Raw genomic sequence first — 26,260 nt, 5'->3', positions numbered from 1 at the left:
CATTTTTCAAACTGGTCACCAACAATTGCTCACAAGAAAGCCACAGGACACTACAATCACAATTTAGTGACATCCTTAAGAATAAGGGTAATGTATACCAATGGTAGAGATTTATAGGAAAGCTTACTTTTCCTCTAAATAATAAAACATATTATTAATAGCTGGGTAGATTCAACAACAATAATTTCCTTAGATGTCACATCATGATAGTTGTGCCACAACAGCACAGATCAAAAAAACCATTACCTTTTTGTCAATGGCAGCTTCCAGTTCAGGATAGCCTACTTTATCAAGCTGGATATCTGGAAACAGATCTTCTATTAGACTCAGGAATAAGGGTTCATCTTCATCAATCTAGTGAAAATCAGGGGAAAACCTATTTTATTTATTCTTGCATCTTAAAAAAACTCCAATCCTTAACTCTTGCAGAGCTAAAGAAATATTTGAAAACATAAGGAACTATCTATAGTAACTTTCTAGGTGCTAAACACTAGCAGGACACAGCAGGAGATCATGTGATGCTTCTTCCAATAATCAAAAGTTATTAAAAATATGCCACTAACACAGAGACTGAATTTATTAAAGTAGATTTTAGCAATAATATTTATACAAATAGTAAATTGTCTAAGGTGGAGAAAAGATAATAAAGCAGATGAAGTATCACAGCAACAGAATAGATTCTGTTAGCTGCTTACGACCGATGAGATGGTACTCACTACTACAAATTACATTATTTCAAGTGAGTGACTAAATAGTTTAGGTCAAAGGTTCTGGAGTTTACTAGAGAGACTTCTGTTTGCTCACTTATTTCTATAGGTAGCAGGGGCAATATGTTAAAAAAAGAAAAATCTGAGCAATTGAAGGTGTTGTGGTTTAACCTGGGCAGGCAGCCAAGAACCACACAGGCCCTGGCTCACTCCCTCCCCAGCCTTATACAGGGTACTACAAAGAAAATTAATTCTATCCCAGCCAAAACCAGTACTCAAGACCATCTAGAGAATGGAACATTTCCAATCTAGCTTCAGTGTAGAGGCCACATCCAATCTTGTAGTGATCACCTTAACAGATTTAAATTGTATTTCCATAAAAAAAACACGTAGCTCCAAAATACAGTTTAATTAGTTTACCAGACCCTTGGAACTTACTAGTTTAGACAGGTTCATGTCTCTCAGCACACGCATGACAATGGTAGATTCGGTGTCTGTGGGATTTGCTCTTTTTGCTGCTCCTAATGTACGTAGCACTGACAATATATTCCGCAAGCCAAAATCATAATGCACCTAGAAAATATGCAAAGTTTAGGAAGTCTTTCCCTGAGTTAACAAGGATGAAACAATTCTTATTTATCATTTAAGTTATGGATAGTTACGAGGAGTAGTGCATGTGCCACAAATGCTTCCTAACACCCAACAACTAGTCTGGCTGTATGACGATGGGCAGCTTCATTCCCCACCTCTACTACCATCTGCTAAACTGTAAGCCATAAGAGAAAAACATAATGTAATCACAAGTACTTGAACCAAAATAAGGTTCCCAAGGACAATTAAGGAATAGTCTAGAAGGATTATTTTGAAATCTCTGTGAGCCTTGGAAATTGACTTTAGTTGAGAAACATATAAGCAAGCACAGGCAGCACAAAACAAATGCCTCTCAATGCACTCTATAAGACCAACTAATATATAAACCCTTTATTTGCTGCAATCACCACCATTCAGTAAAGCTAAATCTTAGTAATAAGCAGTGTTCTGAATAGCAGTTCCATCCCTGTGCAGATAACCTGTAGCAAGAGTTAATCTTCCAGGACTGCAGAGGGCTACACTACTAAACTGCAAGTGTCATTTAGCTTACATAGTGAACATGAGCTTTTCAATTTTCTTCATCTAGATGCTAATAATTTGTGACACCATATATAATTTTTCCCTAAGATATTTTTTCATCATATGAAAATAATCACCTGCTTCGACAGTTGTTCTTCACATAGCTTGTACAGTGTAAAGAATTTCCTCGCCAATACAACATTAGCAACAAAACCACAACTTGCCAATTTGACACGAATTATGATTTGACGATCAGGAACCATCATAGCCACTGAACGGAAGTTGATCTTCAAGTTTTCAGGAAGTTCTTGACGTCCAGCATATCCTGGGTTCTGGAGAGAAGAACACATTATGAAGTTGACTGCACCTTGCACAAATGGAAGAATCAGCAAAGGAACATGTAATCTGGTTAGACAAAAATATCTTTTTGGCTTTGAATCACAGATAAAAATTTACTGCCATGCAGATTTACCACCATATCTATACAGCATTTTAACCTCTCTTGCATCCATGAGGTATGAAAAATGTTCCACTTAAACACTTTATATCTGCATTTGTCTTATAGGTCCTGTTTTTACTGGATACTTCTAACTCTATGGCCATTTTTCTGTACTCGTAGCAAAACGTTTACTTTGGGAATGAGAATGTAGCATGCAGAAGGAATCTGACATTGAGATAAAAAATTGTATTTACAATGCTGTTTGCATTTGTTAATTGCATGTGCTTGATGTCATTGAAACAAGACCCTGTTTACTGTCTTTGTAGTAATGCTCAATGTTCTCAAACCATCAGTGAGTTCTAAGAGCTGAGCGACGTAAGAGTTAGCAAATATATTTAATATACCAGGTTAGAAACAATTATTGTACAATCACCAGCATATTAGAAGACAACTAGATACCTACCATAGTAAGAAAGATGCCAAATTCTGGATTCATTTCCACATAATCTCCATCAGTAAAAATAAAGCTTTTTTTAAGTTCTTTCTTACAGGTCAACACAATTGCAATTTGTTGTGCAGCTACTGACAGTACTGGTAAATCAATACGATTGAATTCATCAAAGCAACCCCAGGAGCCAGACTGAGCAAGACCTTCAAAGAGAAAAGCAACTAAGCATCTGACCATTATGTTGCTAACCCTTTTATGGTGCAATTCATAAGCCAAAAATGAGTTAACCTACCTCAAAAATCAAGATTATTTCTGAGGGTTTGGAAAGGCACAAGGAGAAAAAAGTTCAACTCTTTTCAAGCAAGAATTCACGAAGTTCCAAAAGTCCTCAAGCTTGCCTAGGACGCTACTCCCTTTGATTTCTGCTCCTTCTCTCAGTAGCTGGAATTTTTTTTCCTGTTCTTCCCCACCCTCCTAAAGAAATCCCTGCAATAACTCTATGAAAATAAGGTAGGTTGCCAATAGTTTTTTGTGTAGAGATTAAAACGAATAAAAATGTTGGGTTTTGCCTGGAAAGAAGTTAAGGGGCTGTCTGTGCCAGAACTGCATTCTTCCTCAGATATTTTGGGAAAATTAAAATTAAAAAATCATCAACACTGTCAACTACAAAACAATAGTCAAGGCCCTCCACTTGATCTCTAATTCAACATCTGACAAGACTGACAGGTATCAATTTTAAGTGCCTATAAAAGTGTCACCTGCAGCTAACATAAGTGACAGTTGTTTTTAACAGATGTAGTGCTACTAATGCACTTCCTTCAACTGATAAGAACTTTCCATCCATTCAGCAATAAATTTCACAGCTTTTTCTTTTTGTACTGGAAGTCCTCCTGAATTATTTTAAGTGACTTTATGTATCCTTTTTAAACTGTCTTATGTTTCCAGACATCTCTATTTCTTGGAGACAGTGTTGCAAGTGTATTTTAACTTCATAAAAAAATATTAATCACTTCCATTTATTGAAAGGCTGAAAACCACCTGCTGATTATGTGTTGACCTTGCTTTAGAAAGACATTCTCTTAGCATTTGCAATTTTCACAGAGTCCATGGAATCATATAATCACAGAATGTCCTGAGTTGCAAAGGAGTCATGACAATCAAGTCCAGCTCCTGACTCCACACAGGGCTACCTTAAAGTTAAACCATATATCTAAGAGTACATAAACACTCACAGGCTTGGAGCCCTAACTACTTCCTTGAGGAGCTTGTTTCAGTACTTGACCATGCTCTCAGTGAAGAACATTTTCCTAATATCCAAACTGAACTTCACCTGACGCAGCTTTAAGCCATTCCCTCATGTCCTAATCACCAGACACCTGCGAGAAGAGATCAGCATCTTCTCCCCTGCTCCTCATTATGAGGAATTTCTTGACAGCAATGATGGCACCCCTCAGTCTCATTTTCTCTAAGCTGAACAAACCTAGTATACTCAGACATTCCTCATAAGTCATGCCATCTAGTTCTTTCACCATATTTGTTGCTCTCCTTTGGACATGTTCTAATACTTTCATATGTTTCTTACATTGTTAACCCCAAAACTGTACACAGTACTTGAGGTGAGGCCACTCCAATGCTGAGTATAGTGGGACAATCACTTCTTTTGACTAGTTACTTATATTACAGTTGATGCATTCCAGGATACAGTTGATGCTTTTGGCCAACATCTTACCTTTGAAGATCCTCCCAAGTCCTCGGAAATCCATCTGGTCTGAACAGTTAAAGACCACGACATATTTTCCAAGGCACCGTCCCATGTCTTTGATGGTTTCCGTTTTTCCAGTTCCTGCTGGTCCCACAGGTGCACCGCCCATGTTCATGCCTAAAGCTTGAGCCAAAGTGATGTAACATCTAAAAGGCAACAGGCTATCATCACTTAATATGCTCCAGGGCACAGTTTTCTGTACAGTGCCACAGGAACTTACTCAAGCGTGTTACATGAGGATGGTCTGATTTAAAGAGAGAAGGAAACACTGAAGTGGCCTGCCTTTAATTACACTTTAAATCAGTAAGAAGGAAAACCCTTCTCGCAGCCTCTAATGCAGGTAATATTAAGGTTCATCTCCTCAGACATAAAGAGGAAGAATAGATAATCCTTAATAATCAACAACCTGAAAGGTCACGAGAAAGGAAGAAAGCAGATACAGCCATGCTGCCTAATCTAGTTTGGTTAGCTTAGTGCCTGCATTACTTTAACTGAAGCAGTCTGAATTACATTATACTGTGGAGTACAATAATGAAAGATAGCTAACTTTTCTTTTCTATCCACTTTTAAAATTTGATCATACAGTGCATCCTATTTTCATAAATGAAACTTCTGTGTGTCATGCATTAAAACACCAGCTCACAGTTATATCTAAAGAGAACTTCCTGTATGGAATATTTTAAAAAAAATAAATAAATTATTTTGCCAATGATAGATTATAAAGCATTATTTGTAGTTTTCCAGTTAGGTAGGTAGACCTCCTTGTTAATAGGACTGCAATTTTTTCAACATCCTTTTAGACCAAAGACCTCTAATCTATTGTAGCTGAATTAAATTGTTTTAACTGTCTATTTTTCCTTAGCTTTTTTAATTCACTTATATGGAAACACTTGGTTTTGTTCTGTATCTCTCTCTGCATATTTTATCTGTTGGAGGTACCTGATCCTCAGGTATAGTAGCCTCACGTACACAAGATAAGGGTTCCACACATCATATAAGTGGGGATCACAACAGTATGTAGCAGAAAGTAAGCTGGACGCTATTCATATTGCAAGGCACAGAAACAAAAATATTCATGTATTCTATGTAAAATTATTGACTTTGATAAGACTGTGAAGGATAAACTCTGCAGAGATCTATTTTGCATCCAGAAGGAATGACTAAATTGCTCTCATAAAAGCCTAGCGTTAGCATCAAAGAATAAAGGAATTAAATCACCTGTCTGTCAGAGGTGTTATGACAAGCCTGTCAGTACAGCCCAAGAATTCATTCTGGTACGTGAAACCCACATCAGTGATCTTAATCATCATTTTATCAGAGTCTTCATTAAAATAAAATCTACACTGTTTCAGCCACTCGAAGTCTGTAGGGCTCTTGATATGCATGCAACACTAAGAAAAGATGGAACAAAAGGCTGTGGTATTAACAGTTAACATTTACTTTTCCATTTATATTATCTCATCTAAGTAGTACTGCAAAAGCAGCACTGCAGTCACAATGAGAGGCATAAGAATAGCTAGTAACACGAGAACAGTGGAGAGCCTATCTTGATTTTTACCACAAAAATTGCTATTGTGTTATTGCTGTCCCTGAAAGCAATACTAAAGCAAAGGAACTTCAGGCTTTAGGTGAGTGTCAAAATTCTAAATACAAATGAACATTGCATAAACCTCAAACAAAAGTCATTAAGTTCAGTTAACATTAAAACTGCCATTTCTTTTACTCATCTCTACCATTTTATTTTTACATATTAGTAGGAAGCATGTAATGTAATTCTTGATTTTTAAAAATGTCATGAAAATTGTATGAAACCACATGAAAACCGGAAAAAAGGTATTTCAAGACAGTGCCACGATGCAGATATTACTCAAGAAATTCAACAGAGCTGAGAGTAATTCAAAGTTGACAAGTTGAATATTAAAACAGGATTAAGAAAGCGCCCTGCAGGTTGTATCTTAAAATTATATTTTACATAACATGATTATAAATCTAAACAACTGGTTCTACAATGAAAAAATAGGTGTCTGCCTATCAGCAGTGAGTTAAAACTCAGTAACTTTCTCAGGCAGCTTGGTTTCAGAGTCAAGTCCATAGCTTCCTTTAGGTAAAAGGGTATACTAGCCTTTAAATTTGATTGTTTAAAGAGTAAATGCTTTCATTTCCCTAATTTTAGTATCCTGTGGCAGCAAGAGAAGGCGTAAATTGAATAAATAAATCCTTAAGTAATATTTAGGTATGCTACTGAAACTATAACAGGGGATAGCAGCTTCAAACAATGTCAAACTTTTTCCTGTTATATAACTCTACCTTCATTCTATTTAATCCTTGAGACTCACAATGTAGTCCAGAGAAAGGACATTTACTTGTAACACAATATGTGAAAATTTTGCTGCTGCTTGTAGGGGAAAAAACACACCGAATTACTTAAAGGAAAACTAAGACACGGACTGAAGCAACATCAGCATTTTTATAATACTCCAAGTCACATAATTATTACCATCCTGAAATTAAATAATTAGCTAAAGAGGCAGGACTTCACAGGTATAGTAATATTTTTCTCTTGTCCTTTCACATTGTTTTACATAGAAAACACCTGATAGGTCATTGTAATTTTTTCAATACTTACCAGACCATCAAAAATGTCCCTCTGATGCACATGAATAGTGATTAATGTCTCATATTTAATTCGCTCGACTGGGCTAAGGTCTTTTGTTGTCACATCTATCAGCATGTTTAGAAGATCCAGGAAAAACTGGTTCGTCTTTCGCATAATTTTTTTATCATACCTGGCATTAGTCAAAGCTTCTTCTGAGTCTCTTGTCCAAATCATTTGGATCCCCAACAACCCAACCTTATGAAAAAAAGAAGTATATGCTTCATAATTTTCTTCACATAAAATGCACATTCACAGACACAGATAACATAAAGTAATGGTTCTTCTACTATTTGTTTACAATTATTTTGTGTGCATCCATACAGAGGTCATTCAACCCATGCCTTTGTTTTACATGTTCATTCATAACCACATAGTGAAGTCCACATTTAAGTGTTGTAGATACTGCCTACAGTGCACTGCTGATACAACTGTTCAATATAATTTACAGCATACATAAATACTAGATATAATTAATATAGTTTCTATATAATTAATAACTAATCAGTGAATAATTAATGCCTCAAATTTAAGATTTTTTTCCCATAATTCACAAACTATTCCCTCAACAACATTCCTGAACACAAGGGAAGAAGCTTCTACTATGAAAATAATTTTTCCTAAGCACTATCCTGAGAATCCTGAGTGTTTCCCCAAATATATAAACAAACATACAATTTTACTACTCTTCCATCAGACTAATCAAGTATTGAGCTGGTAAACAAATAGTGCTAACTCCATTGCATTAATTTATTGCATTCAGCATTATTTTTGAACAAGACCTTCAAGTCTGCTTTTTTTGGTTTCAGATATATAAAGTGTAACTTGAAAGCCTGAATTGATTAAGATAATATTAAATAACAGTTTTGCATTATAACACCAGTTGCGATTTTGATTGCAAAGACAAGAAACAAACACCAGTGTGCTACATATCTGTGAACATTTCTTTATTGGTTTAACAATTTTACCTGGGCTGGGTAACTAGAAAGAAATTCAGTCAGCTGGAAACTAGCTTCCTGGATTTGTGCAGCTGCCTGGCAAATAATGTGATGGAGTGACAGCTGGGATTCCTTCAACAGAGAATTTAGCCAAACTTCCACGTTACCTTCAGCCATTACAGGTCTAGTCAGCTCTACAGTCTCACCTTCTCGTGAACTAATCGACAATATACGATCGTATATCTGATAAAAGCAAAACAAGAACATTTTGTGTTTACAGATTGTTGTCTTCACCATAGGTGTCTGATCTTCATGCCATCATTTCATTAGGCCAGTTTAGGTAACTAAAAGATTATACCAACCTGTGAGGTGAAATGCAGAAACAATTAAATCATTACTTTTGGTGTGCAGAAAGACTAAATAAAACACTGACATCTGAACAAGGAGACAAACAGCAATATAATTCCTAAATTTCACTTAAGTTTCAATCCACTTCCCAGTCACAATAAAGTATACCTTCCCTCATTACTGGTGGGTTAATATCCTAACAAAATTTACAACCTTACAATAAAAAATAAAGGACATGCGAAAGTTATGGAATATGTCAATCAAAGTAATTTCAAATGCATGGGGAGGCAATGAATTTCTAAGAAAATGCTTATAAAGTATATAAGAAAATTGTTCTTCAAACAGAATGTTTGAAGGGATATTAAGAATAATTTAGTAACAGGTGAGAGACTAGATACACTTCTTACAATCAAAAAAAAAAAATTAAAAAGTACAAATACAGGCAATCTAACAATAAAAATATGCTCATAAAGAATCCAAACCTTATCTGAGAGGATGCTAGCCTATATGAAGCCACAGAAGACAGAACTGGGTGGGGGTTTTTCTGAAACCAAATCACTGGTGCAAATTTTTGTTTGTTTTGCTATTCTATATACAGTTTTCCTATGATGCAAATGAGGATATGAAACCAAATCTTGAATGAAGAAAGCCTACACGGTACAAACAGTTGATGCACTTGGTAAAACAGTGGAATAACCTATGAATCAAGGTATCTTTCTTATATAAAAAGTATCATGCATTGTTAATTTGAAAGAATGTACATTGAGGTCTGGGTAGTACATACCTTTTCATGGAACCTGACAGTTTTAATGTTGTCAAAGACATTCAGCAGATGTGCCTGTATATTGTGAGAGTCTGATGCCTGGCCAAGAATTTCTAAGAGAGCAGGATCTGACACAAAGAAGAATCGTGGAAATAGGTGGCGTTTTTTCTCTAGATACCTGCATTTTAAAAAATTGGGGGGCGAGGGAGGGGAAGGGTAGATGGTAAGTGAATTAGGTTAATTTATACATCCTTTCCTTTTTAAAGGTGGCATTTCTCACATTGTATCATCGCAGCATTTAACAGTGGCAATAACAACAATTATTATCCACTATACTTTCATGTTAAGCACTTGCTTTAAAGCTATTCTTTTAGCATCAGAAATTATTTCATGGAAAGATTTTATCATCTGCTATAAGTAAGCGCCAGTAAAAAGAAAAGAATCTGAACCAAAATAAAATGCTTTTACATTAAGTCTGTTACTTGCTATTTAGGTCTCTCATGCTGAATTTCTCCCACATTTGTGAAGGGTCTGAATAGGACATATATATATCTAGACTGCCTTCTGGATTGAAATTAGGCTGAAACAAGCTTTTGTTTCAACTGATATAGACAGTGAGTGACAGCTTAGTCACAAATCAAACACTTATCAGTGAGTTGCCAACAATTTCTTTGGAGGTGTTGTATCATTCTGCTTACTTGTTTGCTCAGTTCAACTGAACTCATAGTAGAATATAAGAACATGATCTTTGTAAAGTCCATGGGACAGTCCTCGGGTAATTGCTCTTTCCATAGTTAAACAATTCACAACCATCTGACCAAGTCTGTTGTCTTTTAGTACTCTTACCCTGTGAGTGATTTCTGACAGATTTCCAGCTGTTCTAGTAAATGTGGCAGTAATTGTCCCATGATTTCATCTCCAATGCAACACTGAACAACATTAGGTGTTTCATGAGCTCGAGTCATGATCCTCACCCAGGATTTATCAATGTTAGAGAAACGCTTTGCTTCCTGTTGAAAAATGGCAATGAATGTGGAAGGCAAGAGATAGTGGAAGGGAGAAGAGGGAAAATTCACTTGCTTGCAGAACTGACACCCAGTAATCTCATCAGTAATCTTCTCACTAGTAATCCCATGCCCAACTTGTAAAGATTTCTCAGTTTAGGAAAACACAAATCTTTCTGCTTAAACAATACAGCAGGCTTTCTACTTTCTCTTTCAATCATTCTTAGAGAAGAAGGCAGAAAACTCATTATGCTTGATTTGCATGCTTCAAATTTGAAGATATTTTTTTCTAAAAACTAAATTTTCATTTGAAAAGCTGTATAAGAGGAGTTTAAGATAAGGATTCCTAGGTACTACTAGGTTAGTGGTAGGTACTACTAGGCTAGGGGTAGGTACTAACTACTAGGCTAGCCTGGCTAGGCTACTACTAGGCACAACAATTAAACACATGTTGATTAAGAATTTTACAATCTAAAAATAGAAAGCTAAACTGGCTCACACAATTTTATTCGTGTTTCTAACACAATATTTCTGTTGGCATTGTTCATCTAATTTCTTAGCAAGACTAATGTTGCTGAATACCAAAAAATTAAGTTTATGTTATTGCATCAATTACATCAGAGTTAAGATTTATTCTTAAAATGTAGAAAACCAAACTGAAAAAAGACATATCTGAAAACCTTTGGAAGCTGCTTTGCTATGTCACCACCAACAAAAACAGCTTCTAAATAAATCCACAAGTTCTGCACAGTCATCCAGTTCTCAATGATATCTGTTGTGTTGGAAAGATAGTGCACCCATTTCTGAATCTGCATCTTAAAGGGTGTGTTGTATCTAAAATAAAAAGAAGACACTTGCTTTATTTCAAGAAGGAAACAAGTCCCTCAAAAGCCAGCATGTTACTTATAAGGATGAGGAATAATTTTGCTGCTTGTATCTTTGTCAACTGAAATTATATAAAAAAAACCTATAATTGACTCAATTCAGCTAGTTAGCAGCTACAAACCACATCAGCTCCAACCTGCTGCTTTGTACACGTGGTAAGTATTGCAGCTCTGGTCCAATAGAATGGGAATAGGAGCAAGAATGTAATTTCAATTTAAGATAAAGTAGATTGAAAAAAGGACTATGCAACACCTTGAAAGCTACATGACTCTCAGAGTTCCTTATCAACTGAACTCCCGTTTTTGAACATCTGCCTGATGATCAGGTTCTGTGTTCCTTATCTGCAGGCTTTGACATGTGAAGTCAGACAATCTGAAGCTCATTTTAACTGTGATTTTCAGCACCTTCGGCATGAGGCAGTGACCTATCCCAGGGGGCAGAGTAGCAGTGCCTGTAATTCCCATAGTATGCCTGTCACAACCAGGCAGTGTTCCTTTAAGCCCATCAACACTTTCTGCATCGATGAAAACTGCCCAGTTCATTATTCAGGAAGTCTGAACTGAATCCATATGTTTCAAAATAACTTATTGGAGGGATACAGGCAGTGAGAACCAGCCCATGACCAGTTCAAGGACAATCAAGCTCTTAGTTTTTATCTAGACGTTTATTTTCCTTCTCTTCTGTGAAAGATTTTTTTCAGTAAAACAAAGCCTCTTGACAATATTTTTATCATTCCCATCCCCCACCCCACCCCATTTCCTGTTACCTGTTATTCATGAGAGTGCCAAGAATCATCAAGCTGTCCTCCATGGTAGCAATGGTTTCTGATGTGCTGTCACCTCTTAAAAGAAGTTCCCCACGGGTTTTAAAGTTTGCAAAGATAAATGTTTTGTTGTCCCATTCAGCTATCACTTGTTTTAACTTCTGCTCAATGTCTCTCTCCTTCATAGCACTTATGCAGATATCCTTTTAAATAAATAAGTTGTCAAAACAAGCTATGAATGGTTCAAGTGTCCAATATACAAATCTAACTTCAATTTCCTTTAACTCTAGTAAGGCTGATGAGGAATTACTTATCAAGTGGAAAGATCTACAAACATACCAAACGCCATAGCTAATAATCTGTATACCACATCACAATATGGCCAGCTTGGGGAGGGAATAAAAGAATAATACAGTAATTGCTTTTCTTATCTTTAACGTTGCAAAGCAGGGCATCCTCACATATTAACTCCTGGACCAAGTTGCATGATTTAAAAAGAGGAGTTGGCACCATAATACATTTTTGGCATTTTTTTATACAGAAAGGTGAAGTGATCATCCATTTCCCTGCTCCTTCTTTAGAAATATTCTGGTTTCCTTCTTACTATGATTACTTCTACACTATTAGAGCAGATTATTCTGTTTCATACACCCATTTCTCTTCCTTCACAATACCTCTATTTCCTCCTTATATCTTAATAGTGGAGCTTCCATTATATTTCTCAGTTTGAATGTTTCACTTTCCACGTCAAAGTTGTGTTCAGTGAGATCCGTAATCCGCTTCCAGTGCCGAGGCATCATTGCTTTACTTGACATATGCTCAAGCAATGGGCAACACTCACTGAAGTCCTCAATGGTCTTCTTTAGGTCAAAAAAGGCCTGCCATTCCTTTACACCACGAGGAAGCTTACGACACCTATGTAGAAATAATGCAACCTTTTTCAGTAGCTTCAAATATTCTTTCTGTTACCCATTTAACAACAGTATACGGTCTTAATAGCAGAGCACATAGAGGTAACCTGAATTTGGAAGGTATTTGAAGATTCTGTATGTTTATTCTGCAGGTGAGAAAAACTGTTTCCCATATATTTCATTGACTGATAGCTGGGCAGGCACCTACAGGCTCCCATTAGGGAATGTAGCTGCATAATTCTAATACACTTAGTCCAAGCAATCTTCAAAAGCAACAGAATCACTTTACATCTTGATTTCATCTTTTGGTGAGGCTCATGATATGCACTGCTCTGTGCTCTAGAAAAAAACCATGTTCCTCAGAACATGCAGGTTTAATTCTTTAAATCATTTTATTCACGATTTGATGAGAAGTTCAGCTTCTATGCATGCCCTAGATACCATTTTGTAGGAAAACTATTCAGCAATTCACTAACTTGCCTTAGACATATATGGTAAATCTGTCCCTCATGAATAATAATAATATTACAACAAACAAGTAAAATTTCCCTTCATGAACAAAATAAATAGCAATTTTAACATATATTCCAATCTCATCAAAAAACTTAACAAATAAGCTCTCATAGGAACAATAATCCTCAGCATTTAGTCTCAACAGGCTTCTTCATTATATGAAGTTGGTAAAGGATATATATTTTTCACCTAAAATTCACATTTTTCATGTTACAATGAACAAATACATACTCAGATGTGATTATTGGTTTTAACCAGTTATAATCATATTTAAGAAGTAACAAAAATATTTTAGGCATTTTTACCTCAGCAGCCATTTCTCACCTGTTCTCAAATTCCAGAAGTTCACTGTTAATTTTTCCAGTGTCTAATTCTGACCAAAGAATATCATAGTAGCCACTGACTGTATCAATGACATTGTTATACAGATTGTACAGTTTCTGTAACAGATTCAGTTGCTTCTTTATTTCAAACAGCTGAGGATACCGAGTAGCAGGCAAACCAAAAAGATCTTCACCACCACTATAGGTAACATATTTCCGAAAAAGATTATCAAATTGATTCTAAGGGGAAAATAAATAAACAAATAACATGAATATTTAAGATCTGGCATTATTCTTAGAACTCATTAGTGATTAAAATCTAGTAAACACTAGAAAGACATATAGGAGATACTGAACTTTCACTGTCAAGAGTTTTGTCAACACTTTTCATGAGAAAAGTAACTTTTAGTTAGTTTGGAGTCACATCTTTAGAAATTGACTGGAACACCTGGGGACAGGCTGAGAGAGTTGGGCTTGTTCAGCCTGGAGAAGAGAAGGCTCCGGGGAGACCTTATTGCAGCCTTCCAGTACCTGAAGGGGCTACAAGGAAGCTGGGGGGGACTTTTTACAAGGGCCTGTAGTGACAAGACAAGGGGTAACGGGTTAAAATTGAAAGTGGGGATGATTTAGATTGGATATCAGGAAGAAGTTCTTCCCGGAGAGGGTGGTGAGGCACTGGCACAGGTTGCTCAGAGAAGCTGTGGATGCCCCATCCCTGGAAGTGTTCAAGGCCAGGCTGGATCAGGCTTTGAGCAACCTGGTCTAGTGGAAGGTGTCCCTGCTCACGGCAGGGGGGTTGGAACTAGGTGATCTTTAAGGTCCCTTCCAACCCAAACCATTCTATTTTCAGAGACTTCAGGTGTTAGTTTACTTGTAATAAGTATTAAGCAATGTCTTAGAATTAACAGTACCTGAAACATAGTAAGCCTGTCACTTGCTTCCTGAGGCTCTAAGCCAACCACCATTGGTCCATTCTAACAAAACAAAAAAAAAGTTAATTTAGAGAGTGAAAATTGCCAGAACTTACTTCTAATCAGCATGGTCTAAATGCTAAACTCAAAAATTTTTGCAGCTGCAGTATTCCATCACTATGTCAGGTAACAACTGAACCACTGAACTCAGTTACATACTACAACAAGGCTAAACTCAAAAATTTTTGCAGCTGCAGTATTCCATCACTATGTCAGGTAACAACTGAACCACGAACTCAGTTACATACAACAAGCCCTTTATTTAAATCCAAAACAAAGAAAAAACCAAACAAACAAACAACAAAAAAAAGAAAACAAAAAACAAAGGAGGCAATTAAATATCTTTTTAATACTAAAGTTTCGTAACACTGTAAAAGCTAGGCAATGGTAGCTTCTTTTTCAAGTAAAAATCAGAATTTCTTGGAAAATGATACAAGACTGGTTCAGCTTGACTTATTTATATTCTGCTGAGAAAGAATATAAGAGCTTAAGTCATTTGGATATAAGTACATCAGAAAATGCTTCTTACATGGTAATATAATTTCTCATTAATACAATCTTCACATTTGTTCATGCTAACTAGTTGTTTATCATAAAACCTGGATGTCTCAAGTCTTAATCTTTAAGAGCTGATTACCAGCATTACATACTTTAGTCACATACAACAAATAAGCAAAGCCTGCTCTGCATGGAAACTCAAATACAACATTAAGAATAAGCATCTTTTTCAGACAGTGGAGGCACATTTGATGTGCCACATCACTCAACTCCACAATCTTTCCATGCTCTCACTGCTCTTCAAAAACTCCTCTAATACAATACACCACAAACACTTGCCTGGTCATAATCTGAATAGAACTGCGCACACTCTTCAGTAAAAGTCTTCACAGAGCTAATAAGCTCTTCTCTGAAGCTTGGCTGCAAAGCAATGAGCTCATTTTGCACTTCATTTGCACGGATTAACAGTTTTTCCCAAGTGTAGTGCAAAGTGTCCACCTTCTCTGTCTCTTCCTTGGCCACAAGTAGATTATATTTGTTTAACAAAGCATAGGATTCCTGTCAAAAGGTTGGATCAAGATACACAGAATGGTAACTAAAATTAATTTTACACATATATGTATACTAAAATTTTGAATTCTTAAAACAGAGAATGATCTGTTAGAAAATAAAAATCTGTTCTTTTTGCACAGCAGTTATCATAATCTGGCAAACTAATACAAACCTGGAAGAAACATAAAAATGAAAACTAGCTAGTTCTCCTTAACTCCTTACCTTTCACACAGAATTCTGCTTTCAGATAGATTATTTGCCCTAGTGCAATTTGCCTCTCTAAAAATCTATTTCCAGTTAAAGTACTCCTTAAGACTGCAGGTTTTTGTTTCATTTTAATAAGAATATTTTCCCAATCCATTTCTTCAGTTATCTGTTATGACCCAAGCTGAATATTACAGTAAGTGAGCCATGGGAAAGCAACTAAGCAGAGGCCTTCAAGTAATTGAATCAAACTACTATTCAGTAAAGACCTTCATTAAGCCCAACTTCATGTTTTCAACAAAAAAGAATTAGGAAACTAAATCAAAAGTTACCACAACTAATATGTTGCAACTATTTCAAATGTTATAGTTATTTACCATTCAGAATGACAAATCTAAATAAAAATCTACTTCATGGTCTTTTGTTTTCTCAGAATATTAATCACTTGTATCTCCAATGTATAAATGCTCCACAATCCTCCATTTCAAAGATCTGAAGAACAACTCCTTGTTCCCATGGACTCGATGCTCCTGCTTGTAAAATTGGAAGCTGAGGTATCCTTGGCTACCAGGGCTTTTGCCTTGGCTTCATATAACATAGCAAACCAGGACAGGTCTTAGCAGGAACTTCCAAAACGTCACTTCCTAACAGAACCTGTTCCCTATGACAGTTTCACATAAGGTTGCAGATGTAGGAATGGTTTGCTTTTCACCATAAACTACTTGTCCTATTTTCGCTCCTTCACACAACTAGAGAGACCCTTACAACTTCTAAGGCTGAGAGATACATTCCTTCTTAGCTGTATTCTGCAAAATATGGAAGGACTCCAAGCCAATTTCCATTATTTGCACATACAAATACATTCTGCATTCCGTAGTTTACCTCAGCTCAGAGAAAACAGCATCAGAAAACACAGGTGTAAGACATTTGTCTGAGAGCAAATACAGTTTTTTTCATTGACAAAGCAGAGTATCAGAATTTTCAGTATTTGGTAGATATGAATTCTGTGTTAGGTTACTCTAATTTAAAACAATAAGAACAAAACCCTGACAGTAAAATTATGGATAATCAGGAATAACGAGGGAAATGTCTTATAAAAACATGTCTAGTCAATGGTGCGTTATGTCAAACTACAGTATTCTTAAATCCATACTCCAGTCAGGACTGTAGAGAAACAGTTACTATCTGTTTTTAATTCTGTCATTTGACCAGAAGTCCCTACCTTGTCAGATTTTCACTAAATGTATTCTCATAAGTGAATTTCATTAAAGAGCTAAATTATTTATGGTCATTTCAATCTATGACATAGCTGATAAAGCAGTCACACTCACACATTCTCATAGCTAACGTTAGCTTTCTCCTCTTCTGTAAGCAAAGTAAAAAAAAAAAAAGAGGAAAAATCAATGCTTTTCATGCACACTTATTCCACAAAGTACCAAGAGCTTTCTTGAACTAAATATCTGTATTCTGATCTTCCTCTTACTCAAATCACTCAGTTTCTGCACTATTCACTAAACCACCTCCTGCTTCAAAAAGTAGCTCTGTTGAAATAGTACCCATACTTGCAAGATGCTTGTTAACTACCTCAATGGGCCCAACTTTAGAATCTATGGAGATCTGTAGTTCTCTGATCTCTTTTAAAGCTGACATGGCTATTCTTATATCATCCAGATCCTTGATGCGGCGATTTAACTTCTTGCCAGTTTCCTCTATAAAAGTGAAAATTGCTTCCATCTCTGTTCGGTACTTCTTATTACAATGACACCCCAGAGAAGTCATCCAGGCTTTGGTTTCTGCTCTCAGTGCTACCTTCAGATCAGCTGAAAACATTGAACAATGAACAGATATTAGATATTGCAGATATTTTTTTGAGATGCACTTTTAATCTTCTTTCAATATGTGTTCTCTTCACTCCCAGTTTTGGGTTTGCAGTCTAACCATTCATGTACAGAGCAGATGAAATCACATTGAAACCTTTGAGTGGTTTATAGAATTGCTTGCAATTCCAGATTGCTTTCCTCCTAATCTTCTCAGATTTCCTACTGGAAAGAAGAGGCTGGCCTGCACACTTGTCACCTTGTTCATGTATCACTATAGACATTTCTGTCCTACACGTCACTAACAAATTAGTTAATATTCTCATCTAAATCCAAAGTCTGTCAGTGACTGAAGGATAGGAAAATATCTACCATCCACCCCATAAGTTAGCAGAAGTATCCAGGTGGGAGAAGAAATTCCAGCTGTGCCCCACAGCCACCCCTGCATTACTTTTTTGCCTGCATGCATTTACAACCAAAACAGCAAACAGCCATTCTCTCTCTTCCTCCTTTCCAGCTTTAACCTGGATCACCCATCCAAAACTAAGCACATTGCCACTTCCTATAGTAAGAAAGTCTATGTCTAGAGAGAAGCAGAAAGCTGAACTCTACCAGTGTACAGTGCAACAGCTCCCACGCAGATGTATTCAGGCTCAGAATTGATTTTCAGCTCCAGGGCTTGGAAATGTAGAATTTCAGATTCAAATTCAGAAAGTAATGGGTTTCCCATCATTAATTTATCAATGGTTTCCTCCTTGTCCCTCTGCCATACATGGTGGTAACAATTAAAACTTTCCAAAGCTGTAAGAACTTCCTGAAACACATTAGAAGTTCAAAGACAGATTCTCAGTGTTGTATGTATAGCATACATATTTCTTAGTGTATGCTCATTAGAATACATTAAGAAGTCCATAGTGGAGCAGGTTGCATCACCTCACTAAACAGAAAGCTACAGTAAACTTATGTTAAAGCAAGTGCCATTAGCAAACACAAGCTTTGCCAGGAAATAATCACATTCAGTTTGTCAAATCAGTTACAGTATTTTCCAATGAAGTGATTTGTCAGTCAATAAAATCCTAGGAATCAGTGGGAAGTAAAATACCCCTTTAAGACTAGTATACAGTACACTCAGCCTTCCCTACTACTTATTGCACTAGCAACTGAAACCTGAGCTCCAGGGCCCAACATAACAACAGCAGTAACTCAATTGGCTCTTGAATAACAAAGTTATAATTTTTTTTACATGTATTATATTGCTGATGTTAACATTAAGTTCTAGACCCAATTCAGGTATCATTGATCTGAATATCATTTAAAGAGTGTGCAACAAAAACATTTTTCTGGTTCTCAGGAGTTCAGGAAAAGGTCAAAGTTAAATCATCATCACTTCAGCTAATTAAACAAGTAAATGAGAGGTGACTGCTACTACTACAAGAGATAATCCACATCATGACTTATGATAAACACAGTGCTTGCAAACATTCAAACATGTCTAAATGATAGAAGTTTCTAATTACAAAACATTTGGTATCAAGAAAACAAGATAACTATCCACAATTATCAACTGCACTCTGTCTTCAGCACAAGCCTGCATTTCATGTGCTACTTATGCTGTAGTAGCACTGAAGTTACAAGGCTTTAAGTCAAAAATTCCCCCCTGGCAAGCCTCCATTGTAAGGCTGGACTGACCCCAGGAGGAACTGATGAAAAGTTCCCCAAACAAGTATCAGCTCAATACACACAGTTTACTAGAGAGTGCATAGAATAAAAAAAAAAAAAAAAAGCAAAGAAACTATGCATATCCCTTAAAGCTATCTCCTAACCTTCAGCAGCAAATCCTATGCAGCGCTTTACAAATGCCAAGCTAACAGCCAGTTTTTCTTCCAGAAACCTTCATAAACTGTTCATAATAGGCCAGAAGTCCTGCTAGCTTCATTAGAATTTGTATGTTAATAAAACTGCATTTAACACACTTGCACAATTGCTATCAGTTCTATATTAAATACACACAACTCAACTATACCTAGAGTTTTTTATGATGTTTTACCGATTGGAGATATGTTTTTAATCAGGCCTAAGTTCTACTTTATGAAATATTCAAAACCTCATACATTTTTGAACAGAGTACACTTAACCCACGTTACACTTTCAAAGCATATTTGCAAATTTGAAGCTGCATTTTTTCCCTCCACCATCCTACACTTTTTCATTCGTATGTTTAATCACTGCTTTACATGCCTGCCCTTATTGCCTGAGGATATTAAAAGTAATACATTAATATCCCTTGGACAGTGATATTAAATTAACATCTCAATTGTCTTACCCTTTTTGTAGAATTAATAGCAGTGCTGAGTAAAGATACTAATTTAATTATTTCTTTGTTCTCTGAAACACTCTTGAAGTAGTTTTGGCTTTGCACTGGATCAGACAAACTGAGTGATGCTGCATCTGACACACTCTCTGAAAAGGCAGATCCAAATACAAAAGCAGTTTTAGGACAGACACTGTTTAGGCCAAACATATTTCTGTAGACAAAAAATAATGACCCATTTTTCAATAAGCATGCATTTTAAAGTTATGCCTTCTTATTAATCAAAAAGGCAACTAGAAGTCTCAGTAGCCAATGTAATTGCCACAAATTCATAAACCTCTCCATTTTAGGAAACTTCCTTCATCTAGGTACCTTGTCAAATTTCGAACAAGTTCCACTCCAATATTTCAAATACAATCTTTCCTTTTCTCTCACCCTTCCCCAAGGTTTATCCTGTACACTTCACCTAAGCGATTTACTAATATGTCAGCATTGAGCTGACATGATTTTTATTCTCTGAAATAATGTGGGGTAAACTGACAATCTGAAATACAAATTAACATTAAATCAGAGATGATAATCACAGCCAGTACTCAAAAGAAAAGAAATTCAAGGAAGGTCCATTAGTTAGCAAATACCCACAAGACTGAACATATTATCATTTCTTATTTCATCTCAGGTAAGAGACAATCTTAGTTTTGAAAGAACAATTTCATTTCTTAACCAGCTCAAGTACTACTTTCCTTCTTTTTAGGTGCATAAGAAGGAGCTAAACTAAAAAGACTCAATATATTTTGGAAGTGTCTGAAGTACAGTGATTTGGTTTGATTCTACACCATTTCAGACAAGGAAAACCCAGCAACCAAAGGCACCATCTTAAATTTCCTTGAATTAATACCTTCAACACCTTCATTCCATGCCTGATCACAAAACAAATTAAGCCAAAATCCTTTTAGAAATTTGAGTCTATTCAATCCTCTACACAATCCTCCCCCCACCAATACTGCAATTTATACAGACATTTGTATTCAATACCAGGTTTTGTTTAAGGTCAACTTACACGTCTTAAAGGAATTTCAGCACAAGTTTTAAGATGGCATCTGAACATGTCAAGTCACTAACCACACTGGCAAATCATAGCTATTTTGTGTAGCAACAGTGACTGTAACTGTTTTCCATCTCATTCACAATTTCTACTATGCTGCCCAAGCAGACAAGCTTTATCACATGCTGCAGGTAGACACAAGGCAGCATAGCTCTGAGAAGCACAAAAAAAATCCCTACTCAAATCCACACAAAGAAAACCATCTTCAGACAAGCCTGGTTTCTAACCAGAAAGACAAGCTCTGGTATTTTTATTATATACTATTTCTTCTCTGAGGTAGTTTAAAATCCATTAAGTCTTTGTTCTACTGCTTTTGATGCATTTTGTATTTAACATATTTTAACACATTCTGTGTAAGTCATTTACATAGCATTCAAATTCAGTGATGTCAGAATTCATCTTTACCATAAAGGTTTTTCTTTCCAGTCTCTTTCATTCCATCATCAGAATCACTGTCTCTGCTCTCACACCGCAACACAGCCACTTTTCTGTCTAACATCTTCTTCTGGGGAAAAAGTAAAATTTCATTTTTCATTTGCATTAGTTTTGAAACATCAGCTTTAAGTAAGGCTGTTAAAGACACAAACCTTGGACATTCTCTCTTTACTCCACTGTCCAACTCCTTTTGTTACTTTAACAATATAATCTACAGCTTTATTAAGTGTCTGCTGTACCTCATCCAAAGAGGGTGTCATGATAATATTAGGGATAGATAGGTTAATACTTGTCCTAATTATAGGATGAGCACCTTTTTTCTGCATAGAATCACTGTGATTTTCTAAATGAAAGGGAAAAAAAAGAAGAAAACTTGTTCACATTTTTTTTCAAGACATCAAACTAGGCATTGTAAAGATGTAAACCAATACATATATCCTAGTGTTGAGTACTGGGTGTAATTTCTTAAAGAAAAAAATGGTTCTTGAATAATATACAAGATGTATTATAAAGTGAAAACTAAATGTCATGCTATTTCTCTCCATGAAGCTCCTTTTCAACTTGGTCTGTGCAGCTAAGCATTGTTTAGCAGAAGATTTTATCTGGTTTATACTCCTAGTCAGTATATTAAACTGATCACAAAAACTCCTTAGAATCTCATAATATTGTCTGTCTTATATCCTATAGATACTAAATTCAAATGCCATTATTTTTGTTTCTTAAAAGTATGTAACAAGAAAACACTTCAAAAGAGCTTTCCATCATAATGTATAGAAAGACCTGAAGACAATTACCAAGAGAAAGAGAACACACCCATTTCTCTAATGTGCTTTTTTTTTTTTCATACAGTTTTATGTAAAAGCCAAGGTCAAACAGGTAACCACTTATCAAGTCCAGCTCCAAATGCAATATCCATCTTCAGAACAGTACAGTCAATCCTAAGAGAAATGGCATCGCAATGACACATTACTACTGTCCCAGGAAAAAAATTCCTTTGGAAATACACCATGTAACCAGTTGTGATTTAACAAGACAGCTTATTCAAACTCCTTTCATTCTCTCCTCTTTTACATATGTGGCTCTTTTTTATATAGTTCTGGCATATTACATTTACGTATTTCTTTAGATAGGCTAAGAAAGTAAAGTATTGCAATATGGCCACCTAAGAAGTTGATCATGGAAGATGCATGGATGCGCTTCCGTATGGTCTCCAGAGTGTTTCGAGTGACTTTCAAAAGGGCGTCAATATTACAATGGTTGAAGTAGGAAAGCAGTTCATTGGCTTTTTCCTCTAACATTTCTAAATCCATTCTCTTCCTCTTTGCTGGAGGTGACAGTCCAGCCCATATATCGCTGGAATTGTGGGAGGAAGTCAAGCTTTTTGATCTTTTTTCTTCTTCTGTTGCTAAAACATCATAAATCTAGTTAGTTAAATTGACTTAGGGAACCTGAAAACATAATAAAGCAACACCTCCACAGGTGTCTGAAATACAGCTAACTTTTACAGAAGTGCAGATTATACTCATTTATAATCTGTACCTCAATCTACCAGTTCTTTTACTCATATCCACATTCTCTACTCACTACAAACCAGCATGACTATCACCAAAACTTAGATATTATTTCTCATATTCTTTCTCTAGGAAGTCCAGAAGTTAACCGAGGCCTGTAAGTACCTGCTTCTATGGCATTAACATTTCAACATGCAAGTTAGAATAGTAATAATGACCTATACGGCAGATAACAGTTGTTTTTTAGATGATCCATTACCCAGGCAAATTCAAACAAAAAACTTAGATTAGATACTAATCTAAGATTAGACATTAGATACTGATTGATACTTCAGTCAGCTGAGATACAATATTCCTGAACACATACTATCACCATGCAAAAGAAACATAAGCACAGAGCTACAATACAAACTTCTTACCTGTATATTTTCCTCTTATTTCACCACTGGATACAACTGACTTCTTATCTTTCCTGACCTGCACCTCTTCGTCAAGTAACATGTTAATCAGCTCATTAGCAGCATCTTCCACCAGTGAGCTTTTTAAATGTAAAGTCCAAGAACCTTTTATACAGAGCTCCTGTATCAAACCAAAACAAATACGTGTTCTTATTTTCCCAGTCCTCATGTCTATTTTGTGGTCACATCAGTCTTCATTAACACAAATGTCAAGGCCTCAGATTTGTGAAAAACAAGATCAATATATGTTATTTTGAAATTGGTTTGTTCCAAACTATTTAGCGTTGGATTCCTTGTTGTGTCTAACAAGATACCATAAATGGCTTTCAAATTTGCTGTGTCTTGTTTCTTAAATCACCATTCATCCATAGTTAATATTATGAACCAATATTTATAAAGCCTAGTTCCACTAAAGACCTCCGAAAAGCAAGTGCTTCGTAATTTTCTTAACTTTCCAATGTAGACATGAAAGATTTAACTTTTCTTTTAATCATTGCCATTACATTACTTGGCTGTACCATGCATAAGGAGTATTACCAAATCGTATTTCACATTTATAGCTAGACAGGAGATAAAATATATCAAAACTTGTATTTATTATTAGAATAAACAAGAAAATCATTAACTGGGGGGAGAAGGAATCAAAGGATGAGATTTGATAAAATTCAGAAATATATTAAAGTATTATGCACTTTTTTCTTTAATATTTATGGAAAAACTGATCAAGTATGATTTAGCCAATTATAATTTTTAACTATAAGTGCCTTTTAATTTTTTCTTCTTTGTTATTTATTACTTTAAGCTTAATCAAACCTAGCTACTGCCATTTAATTAAAAATCAGTAATTGGAAAAAAATCAGATATTAGCAAGATTTAGTTCTTTCCAAGTTTTAAGACACAATCTTTGATGTTCCTTATGATTCAGTCCAGTTGATAGAGAATCTGATTTGCTATATCACAGCAACTAGCAAACAAAGTACTTCGGGGGTTTTTCCCATGGTATATAATTTTTTTCTTGCAGCAATTTCTTTAGGAACTTAAATACACCTGTAAGTGATAGAATTTATTTCCAGTCCCTTCTTATTAAAAACTACATTTTACAAGCACTGTCACTATTTTCAATGTATCCATAACTGTGGTCAATATACCACTTACTCTGCTAACTCAAACTGGTTACTGTTGTGGTATTGTAATTGCTATGTAGCAGTTCAAGTTTTCTTGCAGAAGATCAACATTAAGCACTATCAATTATGAAACAGTGCTGAGAAGATTTTTGTGCTCACTCTCACTTATTTTCACTTTAGTTTTAGTATACGTTTTAGTACCAGCCCTATCAGGAAAGCAGTAAGCAGTAGCAGGATTAACCAAAAAAAAAAAAAAAAAAGAGATGGACTGTGATGCTTACAAAATATCATTCATTCCATAAACTATTATTTTAAATTTTAGTTTGTATTTAACAACAAGGTGAGCTGTTACAAGGGACAAAAGAGGAAAGGCCAAGAAGTTAAGTACACTAAGAAAAACAAAACTTTCATTTGTATTATTTATGGTTACAAGAGGCCAGGGATGGGGATCATACACATGATCTTCTACAATATTTTCTAAAGCAAAATTTATTTCAGCAGCAAACACAAATTCGACATTATATCCTAAAATGTCAGAATATCTCACCATTGCCTAATAAAAATCATTCTGACATTCAATTTTATTATCAGCTTAATCATCTTTCTAACTAACTAACAACTTACATGACTGCAGTTAATCCTCCTCAACATAAAAGTATTTTGATGGAGTGAAGGAAGGGGTTATTCCCATAATACCTTCCCCCAGGTACTTCTGAGTATATTTTGCACATCCCATTGCCAACTCATAAGAGCTCGAGATTAACAAAAATATTCAGTAAACACAATCATTTCCATAGTATTTACTCTCCCAGGCAATGAAGTGCACTTGTTATGGAGCTATTCACAGACATCACATGGGCAATTCCCTCATTTAAATGCACTAACAAGCATCAATGACAAAAAAATATACTACCACAGAGGAAAAACGTTTAAGTTGAGTGATATCAAAGCATAAAAAAAATATCATGCAATAATTGGCTTGGCATGAATAAGCTCAGAAAGGAACATCTAAGCTCAGACCTCTTTGCATTTGGTATTTTTATTCTTTAAGGTTCCAGCAAAGCAAGTGGGGATCTCCTTACTTCAGTTTCCCACAGATGCTTCATTAATTCTACATTTGTTTTATCTCATATATATTTAAAAAAAAAAAAAAAGAATTCAAAGTCATTTAATCATTACGAAACTTTTATCTAATAACCTTAGTCTTCTGGAGAAATTCCTCACAGCTCAGTGGTTCATCTTCTGGCAACTTACAGAGCGGCACTCTATTCATTTCTTGAAGGACAGCATCAATACGAAACTCCATCAAGTCATACACTCGATCAAGCAATAACTCCAGCCCAGCTTTTGAATCAAAGAGACAATTCAAGAAAAACTTAAAAGTTTGAAACAATAGTCTTTGCAATCCTGCTTACATTTTTACTTCAGCAAAATATTATATTTAATTTTATATGACTCTATACCTTAACCAGCGTACTTCAAACATATAAACTTCTCTGGCAAGCTTCACCACTGAAATAAGTGTTAATTTTTTGCATAACATATGCTCATCTAGCATATGCTATACATGTATCCTAAAAGTTAATAGGCAAAATATTATAAATATAGATAGGATGAAATTAAAATATGTGCATTTCAAACACAAAAACATTCAAATTCAGTTGAGGTCCAGGAATACTTCTCCTATAGCTTGAACTTGTTACCACT

The 26,260-nt window shown here is 35.5% G+C and overlaps 1 protein-coding gene across 1 annotated transcript in view; it reads right to left on the bottom strand.

Moving 5' to 3' along the window:
- Window positions 1-246: 246 nt before the first annotated feature.
- Window positions 247-26,260, bottom strand: part of LOC104516143 (dynein heavy chain 5, axonemal-like) — a gene marked incomplete at both ends in the record, with an annotated part of 53,162 nt that continues 27,148 nt past the window's right edge. The window contains 24 exon segments of the mRNA XM_010160371.1: window positions 247-354; window positions 1,146-1,280; window positions 1,955-2,149; window positions 2,720-2,907; window positions 4,434-4,612; window positions 5,685-5,857; window positions 7,093-7,317; window positions 8,088-8,300; window positions 9,190-9,346; window positions 10,015-10,178; window positions 10,853-11,006; window positions 11,824-12,023; window positions 12,495-12,735; window positions 13,569-13,807; window positions 14,479-14,541; window positions 15,376-15,594; window positions 17,377-17,612; window positions 18,222-18,423; window positions 19,933-20,057; window positions 21,431-21,530; window positions 21,613-21,803; window positions 22,623-22,898; window positions 23,418-23,550; window positions 25,752-25,897. Coding sequence (XP_010158673.1) covers window positions 247-354; window positions 1,146-1,280; window positions 1,955-2,149; window positions 2,720-2,907; window positions 4,434-4,612; window positions 5,685-5,857; window positions 7,093-7,317; window positions 8,088-8,300; window positions 9,190-9,346; window positions 10,015-10,178; window positions 10,853-11,006; window positions 11,824-12,023; window positions 12,495-12,735; window positions 13,569-13,807; window positions 14,479-14,541; window positions 15,376-15,594; window positions 17,377-17,612; window positions 18,222-18,423; window positions 19,933-20,057; window positions 21,431-21,530; window positions 21,613-21,803; window positions 22,623-22,898; window positions 23,418-23,550; window positions 25,752-25,897 — 4,262 coding nt within the window.

The sequence above is a fragment of the Eurypyga helias genome, unplaced genomic scaffold (assembly GCF_000690775.1).
Source record: "Eurypyga helias isolate BGI_N326 unplaced genomic scaffold, ASM69077v1 scaffold20841, whole genome shotgun sequence".
NCBI lineage: Eukaryota > Metazoa > Chordata > Aves > Eurypygiformes > Eurypygidae > Eurypyga > Eurypyga helias.
The sequence above is the reverse complement of the archived record's forward strand: the minus strand, read 5'-3'. Positions and strand labels throughout refer to the sequence as shown.